Genomic DNA, 12,718 nt, shown 5'->3' with positions numbered 1-12,718 from the left:
GCTCTTCCATCCTACATATAGTGAAAATTTGGATTTATGGTTATCAAAGCAATGAACCTGGTGCAACTGCCAGAAAAAAAGTAAACAGTGAAATCACAAAGTATGAGTTGTACGAAACCAGGCATGCAAGGTCTTGGGGTTCATACCTCTCGGTGTTGTCATACTTTCCCAGAATACATAAGATTGCCTCATAACATACCCTTTCACTCGGATCCAGGAGTAGCTGATAGAGAATCGAGTTGAACTGAGATCTAATATCAGGCCTTTCTGTAGTGAGACAGAGAAGAAACTAATGACAAAACATTCTCAAAATGAAACTACATTATACCAGATAGTCACAAAAAAATAACAGGAGCAAGAGAACTACCCCCAATAAACTTACCATCTAACGCTCGAGCTCGAGATATACTGTGGCACAACTTAGCCAGTGAAACCCTGGCAAGCACATCATGCAAATGGAGGATATCTTGCAAAGCCCCTGATTTGGTCACAACAAAGAGAGGAATGCCAACCAAGAAGCATTAGTTGGTGTTTAGAAGTCACTCAAATCCCATCCCACAGGGGCATCAGTAGATAGAATACATCTAAAATTATTGTCTCGAGAGGCTCTTTTAAACCAGAAGAAGGAAAAGAAAACCATGAAACAAACTATATTTGTGTTACAAACAGAATAGTCGAAAATGCATACCTCCAGGGGACGCAAGCTTCTCTGCACCAGAAAGATAAAAGCTAAATCAACTTCGGAATGACACACATCCATAAAGAAGCAAAATCAGTTACCACAATTTAAAAGGAAGTGAAAAGAATGACTCAATCACCTAATGTCATAGCAACAGCATAGGGGTCTCTCATGGCCAACTCGGACAAAATTTCCAGCGAATGTCTCACGGCAACAGGATCAGCAAATAAAACACTGCAACATATTAGCACATAAAACACCAAAATCAGTGTTGTGCCCACCGCATAAGTAGGAAAGAAAGGAAAAAACTAGAGTGCCCACTGCTATGTATATATTCTAGCATTCCAAACAAGAAAAAAAAAAATACAGGGGTTCTTACCCCTGAGCTGCCCGATGCAGAAAAACTGGATTTCCTGGATCAAGAGGAAGTCTTCTTAATGCACTCATAGCCGCATATTGCAAGTTACTCCGAATGATTGACTAGAAGAGGAAGAATAAACTCGAAGTCAAAACAAAAGATATAATATTACCTTCCAACAACGCCTAAGCTACATATTCTGTCATAGCTAGAACCTTTGGTTTTTTGGCTAAGTTGATAGTTTTTAAAGAAGAAAATATTGGAATTTAAATGTTTTGAGAAGTTTCATCACTACATAAGTTCCAGTGATACCCAACAGAAGGGAGAAAATGTAACTGCTAAATATAGCTCTTAGCTAGCAGCCAACTGTCCCAGTAACACAAAGCAGATTCATTACCTATGTCGTATTGTCTGGAAAATAGTGAATAATGATGACAATAGTGAGAAATTTACACCCATAAGTAAAATGATTAACATGACACAAAGGCAAAAAACAAATTACTGCAGGAGTCAATACTTGATAGAGCCTTAAACCTTTCAGTGGAGGAATCTGAGAGTAGAGAAAGATACCTCTTTGTCACCCCCTTTTGTCCCAAAGACACCTTTCTTCCGTTTCTGGGGAACATCAGCCACCTGAAAGCAACTTGAAATATTCAATCAGTGCCTGTGCAACTAACTGGACAAGAATCCATGTATTCTGGTCATGTTTTTTCTGTAACCTAATTAAATGAACATAATGCAAACCAGTAAAAGGAAAGTGATAATCATAATGGTAGAACAATATGTTGATAAATTGCATAGATAGAGTGATAAAGGTTTTCTCTAGGAAAACAAAAGCGAAAACGAATTTTTGTCTTACCAGGACATACGGACATTGAACTAAGAATCTAAGAACCTGGCTAAACAGCACAAAAGCATTGGAAAAGGGCAAACCTTATCGAGAATGCCAAAAACAATCTCATATAACTTTGACAAAATCTCAGTGTTGCTTGCTGGAGCATACGTCAGGGCTTTCAAAACCTGCAGTCTCCGAGCATGAACTGATGAAACAACAAAGAATAAGGTTCAACAATCATCACAAGTCACATTAGAGAAAGGAAATATTGCAAGAGAATGCTAAAACAGAAAAGTCATAAGATAGGTGAAACTCACAGTCAATTTCTGGATTTGAAGCTTCGGTTGTAAGCTGATTTACTATTCGAGGAACAACATCAGCTCTTGTGACTCCTCCAACAGCATCAATATCAGCCAGAGCATCCCAGTTCGGAGTGGGGATACCACCACCTGGACTCATACCAGTATCGGACAGAATTCTAGCCAAGTAATAATAGACATAACGTAGGACACTCCTATCTTCACATTGCTGATCAAGCTGTATCAATTACAAGGGAAATGAATGTCAAAAATTCTAGTGCCTCTCTTTCATAGATAAGTTTCTCATAACTCAAATCCTCGGTCAGATTCATTTGACATTAATGGGTAATCAACGGGAAAAATCCAACAGAAGGATTCATCATTCTAAATGATAGAACAAAATTTTAAAAGAGCAGTTGACCGACAAAAGTCTATTAATATGAGAGCAGGCGAGGGAACAAGTGCATGCATACCATAAGAAGAGATGGGGCCAGAGAAGGATCAACAGAGTTGTACACAGCAAGCTTAGGAAACACGTGATTTACTAGCTGTTTCTGGGAACTTTTCTGCTCGCATGTCACAAAGATAAAAGAAGAAACCATTAAGAGATTCCTTCAACAAAAGTAGAGAAGAAAGACAAAAAATGAGCAGAAAATTTAACCTGATCCAAGGTGGCGGCTAATTCGTGAATGCTCCTTGCAAGTTGGGCATATGAAACTGGCTGCAGAGTTATTATCAGCATATAGAATGTGTTAACTACATCGAACAAGGAGATATGAGCTGATTTTGTTCCCCTCCGATTGCAACATTCTTAAGTTTTCTTTTTTGAATCACCCTCAGTCAGTGACTGAGTTAAGAATATATATAAATACCCAATTCAAAACCTGAGAAACCTCATCAAGGAACAGTTCCTCATCATGTTAACAGAACTGGAAATCCACATCAATAACAATGCTCAAACATAATAAGCTTTCCAAACGACCCCTCTTTCCGATCCTTCGATTCACACACACACCCATCGCCAATCAAGGGATGCGTTCGAACGCAGCAGAACAAATCAAATCAAACACTAACCTCCCTGTTCGTGTAAATTCAACTTTAACAATTAGACAAACCCAGAAGCAAAAATCACCTTCTTTTTCTGTTTCTGCCTCTGTTGCATCATGATATTAGCCTTGACGGGATTCAACGCAGCTTTGGCAACGGACATAGTGTCGTTCTGGATCTGCATCAGAGCAGCTCTCTTCGATTTCTTCTCTCCCAACGTCGTCTTCGTCGACACAGGGTGGTGCATCTGTGAAGCCATTGACGAAGATGCCGACGCCGACGCCGACGACGAAGACGAGTCTCTCGCCGTTGCAGCAGAGGCCGACGAAGTCGAAGACTGCGACGGAGCCGGAGTTGGGTCCGCCGAGATCAGATCCATCAGAGTTGTCCCCGATGACTCCTGTAAAGGAAATGAACAAACGAATTTAGATTCGAATTCTCCCGGTGAATGGGATGCCGGGAGATTTTCTGGTGAGGATATGGTGAATCCGGGAGATGCTTACCGCCATCGCTGTGGCAGATCCGGTGGTCTGATCGGAGAGGGCTTTATTTGGTTACCACGGGCGTTCTGATTCTCGCATCGGCCAGTCAGTACGCGCAAATTTAGCTTTCTTATGATTTCTTGTTTAATTTAATTTCTCAATTTTTTCAACAATTTAATTTCACGATTTAACTAATTGATAATTGGATTAGACATTAATATTTTTGTCACAATTTAAACTTTAACCAAAAAATCGACAAAAACACATACATACATTTTATTATAAAAAACTACTCATTTGCTTGTATTATCTACACTAAAAAAAAAAAGAAAATGTAACAAATTGTTTGTATTATCAAAAAACATATTATGCTATTCGAATTAGACACAATCTAAAAATAATTAATACAATTTTTAAAAATTAAACTAAATAATTCAAAAAAGTTAGTGTCCCTTATTGCAATTTTTTTTGATAATCTAGAAGTTTATCGGGTTTATCCATCATAAAAATCCAGTTAATTATCACTTTTCACGTTTGGATTTGAACTCAAAATAAAAACATATTCTACATTTTTTTTATCACTAGACTACCCAAATTTGGTACTTTATTGCAATCTTACATAATAGTAAATGTATTATGGATCTTTATGATTAAAAATTGGGTTTTACCCTCAAAAAATTGTTGGGTCGAACCAAAAATTTTAAAAAAAAAATCGTATATTGCAATAAAATAAAAGGGTCTAATACAATGACATTAGTCATTCTCCGCTTATTCCATCTCTCATCCACCGAATATATCAAAATCTTTTTTTTTCTTTTGGTACCCGTCGCTCACAAACAAGAAGAGCTGTTTCAAACAACCAAAACAGGGAAAGAAGAAAGAGAGATTCCGACAAATTCCTTTTTTCTTCAGCTTTTTTTTTTCCTCCTTTCGTTGTCGTCTTATTGCTCTCGACAACACCAACTACGACCGAGCGTTGTCCGAATCATCAAAAACACTGCCGTTGCCTTTCGTTTGATGGCGTCACTTAGACTGTGTAGTGTTGGTTAATGTTGTCAATGTCAAGTCCCTTGAGCTTCACTACGGACTCAACATGCCCTTTTAGAGTGTGCAATTCCCTTAGCCTAAAAAAAAAACAGTTTTCCACACAAAAAAGGAAACGTGAACTCGGGTATCGAACTTTTCGATTTCGATTTCTCGTGGGTTTGGTTCGGATTTGTTGTCTTTACCTTGCAACCTCGGCACGTCTCTTGGCTTGTTCGGCGATTTCAGACAGCTCGAGGAAGCTTGTCTTGTCGTCGAACATGGATTCCGCTGTTTTAAGACCGTGCAATGTACGTTGAGCCAATGCCCATTGCGCCTCTCTTTCGCCTTTTCCGTAATCTTTCTTCGTCGTGAACGCGATCTTCAAGAACAGAACAGAAATTTTTGTCAGCAGAAGCAATGGAGATTTGGATCGTTACCCCTGTTCTCCATTACGAAAGATCGAAACGTTAATCTGAAAAAGAAAACCGTACCCTGTTTTCAATCATGTTGTCCCAAGCTTTGCCACTAAGAGAGTAACGAATGATGAACTTGAGGACGTCGAGAGGAATGTAAGTGACGAAACTGTAAAGCCAGACGACCCCAGACCATCCCCATCCACATCCTTTAATCCTTGCAAATTCCCAGTTCGCGTAAGTAGCGAGTACAGTAGCAATCTGTATCGAAAATTATCGTTTTTCAGTTTATCACGAAGGAGATTATCGTTCGTATCATTAAATAATCACATACCAATTGTGCGACGAGGAAAGCAGCGACAAGCAGAAGGCCGGGACGTTCAATGTAGGACCAGCTCCTTGATCGAGTGACAAAGATAAGTGCTTGACTGATAATACTAACTTGCAGATACAGAGCTGCCATCATCTCTTCTTCTTTGCCTTGCAATGATCTCACTCCAAATTTATCCTGAAACCCCAGATGGCATAATCCTAGTAAGTACATTTTTCTTCGATCGTGATTGGTTTTAATCGAAGATATTATATGTTACCGCGAAGAAATCGGTATCATGAGCAAGCCAAAAGAAGAGAACTGTTGCGAGAGCCAAGTAGGTCCCGAGAACAACCCCTGTAGCAAAAATCTCCTTCAGCTTCCAAGAGTCGGGAATCGGAGATGGCTTGACTCTGTCCTTGGAAATGGTCATGATGGTTCCATCGTTTAGGATCGCGATAATAAGCACCATGAAGGGCGAGAAATCGAACTTCCATATCAGAGCTACGAGCAAGAATCCCAACACGATACGTATCGTTATGGAAACGGCATAGATTGTATAGTTCTTCATACGTTGGAAGATGGCTCGACTGGTCAGAACCGCGCTGACGATGACGCTTAGACCCGGCTCAGTCAAGACAATGTCGGAGGCACTTCTAGCTGCATCGGTTGCATCATCCACGGCTATTCCGATATCAGCCTTTTTGAGAGCTGGAGCGTCATTGACACCATCCCCGGTCATACCCACGATATGCTTCCTCTCTTGGAGTTTCCTTACAATCTCGTACTTGTGCTCTACCCAAACCAAGACAACACCATTAGGACAAATACTCAAAATCTGGTTAGATTTAGATACAAGGAAATTGAAAGAATCCTTCTTTGCTAAAGAGAAACCATAATAAAGCATTTTCGACCGAGATTTCGTTTATGTACCTGGGAAGACTCCAGCAAATCCATCAGCTTTCTCTATGAGCTCATCTACAGGGACTCCACCAGTGGTGTCATCCTTGCTTTCGAGGAGAGAAGATGAAGGGTACATATTCGTTCCCATCCCGAGCCTCCGACCAGTCTCCTTGCCAATTGCCAACTGGTCTCCAGTGATCATCTTAACATTGACACCGAGATCAAGGGCTCTTTTGATGGTTTCCGCACTGTCATGCCTCGGTGGATCAAAGAGTGGCAAGAGCCCTACAAATTCCCATGGACTTCCTTCACTTTCCTTGTCTTTCTCAGGAACCGTCTGCCAACAAATTGTATAACAAATGTGTGTAAGAGAATGCACTTCAGAACAGTGATTGACAAGAGGAATCAATTTTTAAGTTTTTTTGAGGCTCAAAGAACGAACTTGACGTGACACTCCGAGTGAACGGAGGCCTCGATCAGCAAACTTGTCGATGATCTCGTGAGCCCGTTTCCTCGCCTCTCCTTTTAGGGCACAAAGATCAATTATTTGCTCAGGAGCTCCCTTACTGCACCTATGCCAATCACCATTGCTGTCGATGTATGTGATGGCAGTTCGCTTATCCACAGGGTTAAACGGTAAGAAATGCACCTCCTTAATACCAGCTCTAGCCTGTAAAACCACACGAACAAACCGGATAAGCAGGATTCATCCATTGGTTATCGGTTTGCCTTCTATCAAAATGAGACATTATAAATTATTTTCAGATAAACGTACCTCTTTGGGGTCGCCCAACATGTTGACAATCGAAGCATCAATTGCATCCTGATTTTCAGTTCTTGAGGCCCTTGCAGAAAGTAGTATGACAGTATCTTTGTCCACATTCTTCGCGAACACCTGCATTCCCCAAGTGTGTTTCACGCTTTTGGAACCGAGAAAAATGTGAACAAAGAGTAAAACATCATTTAAAAACTCTGTAAAAATAACCTTACCTCAATCAAATTCTTGTCGACTGTGAGCTTGTTCAAAGTGAGAGTTCCAGTTTTATCACTGCATAGAACATCCATACCAGCCATTTCTTCAATGGCGGTCATTCTCTTTGTGATGGCTCCTTGTTGGGACAACCTATGGGATCCAATAGCCATCGTCACAGACAACACTGTCGGCATGGCAATGGGAATTCCTCCAATGAGAAGCACAAGAAGGTTGTCAATTCCATCTCTGTACTTCCTGTGTTGGATCGGGTACATCACGATTATCTCAATGAGCATTCCCACCCCGATCGAACAGATACAGAAGTTACCAATTGATGTGAGAACCTGAAACATTCACAATGATAGTTATAACCGGTTCTTGGTTTATGGTTTCAAGCTAACAAGGGCTTAAAATGGCAGCCTGCAAGATCATATCAAATCCCTTTTTTATTACCTTTTGGAAATGACCAACATTATTAGTGCTATCAACAAGGTGAGCTGCCTTGCCAAAGAAAGTGTGCACGCCGGTGGCGATCACAACAGCCTCGAGTTCACCTTGTTTGCAAGTGGAGCCAGAGAAAACCTCATCGCCCGGGTGTTTAGTCGCTGGAAGGGATTCACCCGTAAGAGCAGATTGATCGATTTTCAGAGGGTCGCCTTCCAGAAGACGGGCATCAGCTGGGATAATATCACCCAACTTGATACTGACCAAATCTCCTGGCACAAGAATTTCAGCCTCTTGCTCTCCCCACATTCCATCCCTCAACACCTATAAACAACAAAAACATTACACCTAGTCAATCTTTACTCGTTCAAGATACAATTGCGTTCCTACGTAACCTGCATTTAGAAGTATTATCCTTAAAGATCTGCACTACCTAGCTCTACCAATATATACATGCTAGTTTTGATCCTTGGCAGCTAGATTAAGAGATATCTATCTAATGTTCCATGGTTTTAAAACCAAAAGACCCCATGTCACTATCCATCAAGAATCCGAGATATGAATAATAAATATCCTGAAAACTAAGGGTACTTGTAGACTGCTAAAACCGGCAGATTATATCAATTCATATGAGATAACATGCCAATACCATAGGAGTGAACACTAATGCATTACCTTAGTTTTCGGAGCAAGATTTGCCATAAGAGCTGCGGCTGCATTACCGGCATTGTTCTCCTCAATAAAACTGATGGTGGAGTTGATGATCAGAAGACAAATGATTCCTACAAAGTCCTGCCAGTCCGGGGGCTTGCCGCCGCCATTGGCTAACGCGATGGCCATGATGGCAGCAGCTTCCATCACCCATGACAATGGGTTCCACATAAACCCTAAGAACTTCAAAAATTTGTTCTCTGTTTTCTCCTCTAGCTTGTTTGGCCCAAATATCTGTAGCCTCTTTCTTCCTTCCTCCGATGAAAGACCTTCTCGGGAACATTTCAGCTGCTGGAACACTTCCTCTATTGGAATTTTCTCCTGTACACATATACACAAATGATATAGAATCGTCAACAGAGATTTTAAAAATGAAGTTTTTTGAACATCTCATCTTGTTAAATGGTCAATACCACAAGTTCTCTGTTATAAAACTGTAAATGTATAATCCTTCCTCACATTTCTATTTTGTTTTTGGAAATGTGTTCTCTTGTTAAATGTGTTCTCTTTCGGGAAAACAAAACAATAGAAAGCAATACGGATCATCAATAAATACATATGTGTGCATATAGATAACTTACAAGATCAACATTCTCCCTCTTGATTTCTTCCCAAGAAATGTCAGAAGCCATGGTGAATGCCTAGGCCCCTTTTCTTCTTGAATCAAAATAAAAACAAAACACAAAGTTTATGCAAAAAAATCGGTTTTCAAAACCGAAGACGAATTGAAGGAAAAAGAATCAAAACTTAAAGAGGTAAATGAAAGCTTGCTTGTTCTCTGGTTTGGTTTTATTGCATAACAAGTGGTAAGAGAAGCAGGAGGAAAGTCTGTCCTTTTTACCGTTTTTTGGGTTTGTGATTTGGTCTTAAGACAAAGAGGTGATGCTTATATACACAAGTGCTGTTTATTTTTTTTCTGGCCGACCGAATTCTGAGGTGCTTTGACAGTGTGTGTGTTCATCACTGCTTTTGTGCCTTTTATTTTGCACTCTCTATTTTACTTTTTTTTTTTTTGGTATTACATTCTCCTATTTACTTACTTTCCTCGCCTCCAATATTGCTGGCTTTGACCCTTTTTCCTTAAAAAAGGAAAAGAATAGAAAATCAATTTAGCTGTTAATACACATATATACATACAATAAAGTTTGTCATTTTTTAAAATGTACAGGATTTAATTGTAATTCAAGTATAATTCTGTGATAGACCCAGGATCAGTTACCTTTTTTAATGGTGGTCAAAGGAATCGTCCGACTTGCACGTAAATATTCAATATTTCTATATTTTAGAGGAAACAAATATTATATTTACATTAATTACATATTTAGAAGTCTAGTCTATTTTTAAACAAACTACTTTTTACTACTATGAAAATTATTTCATGACATTATTTCCCCTAATTTTCCATTCAAATGATCATTCCTGAAAAATAGTTCTTATAGACTCTTTCAACGCATCTAATATTACAAAAATCATTAAAAAAACAAGAAAAAAATTACAGGATAAGAAGTGTTAAGATACCTTAGTACAGATCTCTGTAGCTCGACCACCAAAAGCTTGTTTCAGACATGTCAACAACACGCTCACCAGCTTATCCCTTTGAGCTTATGAACAAAGACAAGCAACAGAAACACCTCGTATGATTCTTGTCAAAACTATATACATGTTTCCTCGCCTATTTCTGCAATGAAAAGAAGATGCATGATGAATAAGAACAGACGAGGAAATCTACTGAAAGTAGAAGCATAAAGTTGCACACAGATCGGTTTTAAATCATACACCTAGATGACGAAAGGGAATGATCCATCTCGGTTTAAGTGACTCAGATAATGCAGATGTACGGCGGAAAATTTCCAAGGAGCTGTTGAGACAGATGGATGAACAGGAATGCGAGAATTGACACACGAAAAAAGGCAGGGAGAATGAGCCTTAAATGGTCAAAGAACATCAACTGCAGATGATTAGCTATTCCTTTCACTAATGGCACAATACAAAGAGTTCGCTTATCTCAAGGATAATCTTGTGATAGGAGCTAGCTGAATTCAAGCCCCATCAGCCTGCACAAGCGAGTCGAATACTCTTGTTCAAGACCATTGAACTTGATTCTTGTAATCTCTACACTAAACCATCATTTAGAAATATGATTCATATTTACCATATATATCGACACGGTGGAAGCCTCTGGTGAAACAATTCACAGGCTACAGTCAATATAGCCACTCCACATAATCCTTTTAGCACAAAGTTATATGAACAGACATCAGTTGCATCCCCTTCTCTGAGAGAATTTTGAATAATTCCCTTGCAGCCTCTAGTTGCCCCTCCATAAACAGGCTGTCGACTCATATATTGTAACGGAAGAATTCAGGTTAAATAACTATGCTTTGCATTTTAGTAACATATCACTTATATGAGACTATATTCCAGTTTAACAATGCTGCAGAAGTAAATTAAGATAGCTCCGAGGCCGGATGCCTCCATCTTTGTGAATATCTCATCAAAGAAGACTTGTGAGAACAACGACAACAGGAGCCACCATCCCGTGAGAGATCTCATCATACACTTTTGAGGTTTCGTCCACTCTACGATTCTCGAAGTCCCCATGAAATCCAGGAATTTTACGTTAAAACATCAGGCTGAATGCCAGATCTAATCACCTGTTCTGACACCTAATGGTCCCTCAGCCATTTCACCTCATAAACCATACCCATCAACACAAAGTAGTATACGTGTAAAGATTTGGCCGAAGACCTTGTCGGATCATCGTTTGAATGGTGGCTTCAGCATCAAAACCCATTCACATTCCTTCTTTGCAGAACACATCTCCATTAACAAGCCACCCACCTCCTTCCATTGATCGAGACTCCACATGCAATGTATAACAGAATTATAAGTGAAGACATCATAAGGAATTCCTAAATCCAACATTCCCAAGGAGAAGCTTATCAATGATTGCTCTATACATTACCACATCTAGCACTGAGCCTCTCTCTTCCATCGTCCTTAGAATCTTAACTGCTGCATTGGCTTCTCCGATTTTACAAGAATCCTTAACGACAATGCTATACTCAATAACATCAGGATCAAATCCATCTCGCTCCATATGCTTGAACAGTCAAGCAGCTCCATGAACTTCCCCACGAATGCACAACCCATTGATCAGTGTACTGAAAGTAGTTGAATCAGGAAAAAGGGATACCGCGACATATACGGGCTAACTGTTAGAACAAATTTGTTCGATAGCTTCATCGACATCGTTACCGGACCCGAGCTCTAGTTTTTCCTTACGGATCTTATGTCCGAAGAATGGCAATAGAATCGGATTCCAACAATCTTACTGCGGTTGGATGCAAGATGAAACACCTGATAGAACAATCTTACTGCCCATTCGTTGTCGGGGATAGAGATTACCAGAAACATCACTCTTGGGGCTTCACTCGAAGGAAATTTTCTTCAGCTTCTGTGTCTTCTTCCATGGTCAGAGCTTGTTCAACTGAGAGCTCCTGTTGTTGGCAACCCTTCAGCCCTGGGGTTCGGGTCACTGTCACCGACTCGGATCATGAAGTCGGGGTCTGACTCGTTTTATTTTGGAATTGTCAATCCAAAAAACCCGACGTTAGAAAATAGAAAGAAAGGAGATAGGATGGTTATTTCGAGTTTCGGTCCGAATGCGATTTGGTTATAATATTCAGATTCATATATTTTAAAGTTTTCTATCCGATTTTGAATTTTATTGATAAAATATTTATGTTTCAAAAAAAATCTTGAATATATTAAATTTGTTTGAATTTTCTTCTCAACCATTTGTATATTAAATTTTATTTATATAAATTTTGTGAAGTATTTAATTTTGTCTGATCAAGATGTCTAGGGTATCAATCGAACTGACCCGAACTCGCACTCGACGCAAAGGTTTCAGGTTCGGGTTAAAATCGATCCGATTTTTTTTTTTAATATATATAACCAAAATTCAAAATTTGATCCAAGTTTGGATCAGGTCCAGTTAGATTAGTTCGGTCCACTAATTTGAAAAATTATTTTTTTATTTTTTTTAAAAATATCATACTTTCAAACCGATCCAATCGGTTCGAAACCCAGTTTGAATCCATTTTAAAATTTTAATTTTGTTTGGAGCTAAATCGTCCACACACAACTATTTTGCTTTTGGTTGGCACGTGGCAAATGGGAGAGAGATGAGTGGCATCCACGTCATCGTCCACAGGATCCGCATGCACGCACAC

At 39.5% G+C, this 12,718-nt stretch overlaps 2 protein-coding genes across 2 annotated transcripts in view; both read right to left on the bottom strand.

Annotated features, from left to right (window-relative positions):
- Nucleotides 1-3,820, bottom strand: part of LOC104808936 — a 10,394-nt gene extending 6,574 nt beyond the window's left edge. Inside the window, exons 1-12 of the mRNA XM_010534792.2 lie at nucleotides 3,722-3,820; nucleotides 3,304-3,618; nucleotides 2,833-2,892; nucleotides 2,645-2,737; nucleotides 2,190-2,409; nucleotides 1,971-2,077; nucleotides 1,608-1,670; nucleotides 1,059-1,159; nucleotides 819-913; nucleotides 689-709; nucleotides 383-478; nucleotides 128-267 (exon numbers count right to left, since the gene is read on the bottom strand). Coding sequence (XP_010533094.1) covers nucleotides 128-267; nucleotides 383-478; nucleotides 689-709; nucleotides 819-913; nucleotides 1,059-1,159; nucleotides 1,608-1,670; nucleotides 1,971-2,077; nucleotides 2,190-2,409; nucleotides 2,645-2,737; nucleotides 2,833-2,892; nucleotides 3,304-3,618; nucleotides 3,722-3,727 — 1,317 coding nt within the window. The 5' untranslated portion in view covers nucleotides 3,728-3,820. The remainder of the gene's footprint in view (nucleotides 1-127; nucleotides 268-382; nucleotides 479-688; nucleotides 710-818; nucleotides 914-1,058; nucleotides 1,160-1,607; nucleotides 1,671-1,970; nucleotides 2,078-2,189; nucleotides 2,410-2,644; nucleotides 2,738-2,832; nucleotides 2,893-3,303; nucleotides 3,619-3,721) is intronic.
- Nucleotides 3,821-4,727: 907 nt separating this feature from the next.
- On the bottom strand, nucleotides 4,728-12,110 carry LOC104808934 (ATPase 6, plasma membrane-type). The gene is made up of 16 exons (XM_010534791.2): nucleotides 10,633-12,110; nucleotides 10,257-10,534; nucleotides 9,999-10,158; nucleotides 9,521-9,559; nucleotides 9,062-9,137; nucleotides 8,445-8,801; nucleotides 7,779-8,093; nucleotides 7,343-7,669; nucleotides 7,128-7,247; nucleotides 6,795-7,022; nucleotides 6,383-6,689; nucleotides 5,730-6,244; nucleotides 5,474-5,647; nucleotides 5,218-5,400; nucleotides 4,930-5,105; nucleotides 4,728-4,824 (listed from the first exon to the last, which is right to left on the bottom strand). Exons 5-16 carry the CDS (start codon nucleotides 9,110-9,112, stop codon nucleotides 4,728-4,730), a joined length of 2,850 nt encoding a protein of 949 aa, XP_010533093.1. The 5' UTR covers nucleotides 9,113-9,137; nucleotides 9,521-9,559; nucleotides 9,999-10,158; nucleotides 10,257-10,534; nucleotides 10,633-12,110.
- Between the last annotated feature and the right edge of the window lie 608 nt (nucleotides 12,111-12,718).

This window comes from Tarenaya hassleriana, unplaced genomic scaffold (genome assembly GCF_000463585.1).
Source record: "Tarenaya hassleriana unplaced genomic scaffold, ASM46358v1 Cleome15, whole genome shotgun sequence".
NCBI lineage: Eukaryota > Viridiplantae > Streptophyta > Magnoliopsida > Brassicales > Cleomaceae > Tarenaya > Tarenaya hassleriana.
The sequence above is the reverse complement of the archived record's forward strand: the minus strand, read 5'-3'. Positions and strand labels throughout refer to the sequence as shown.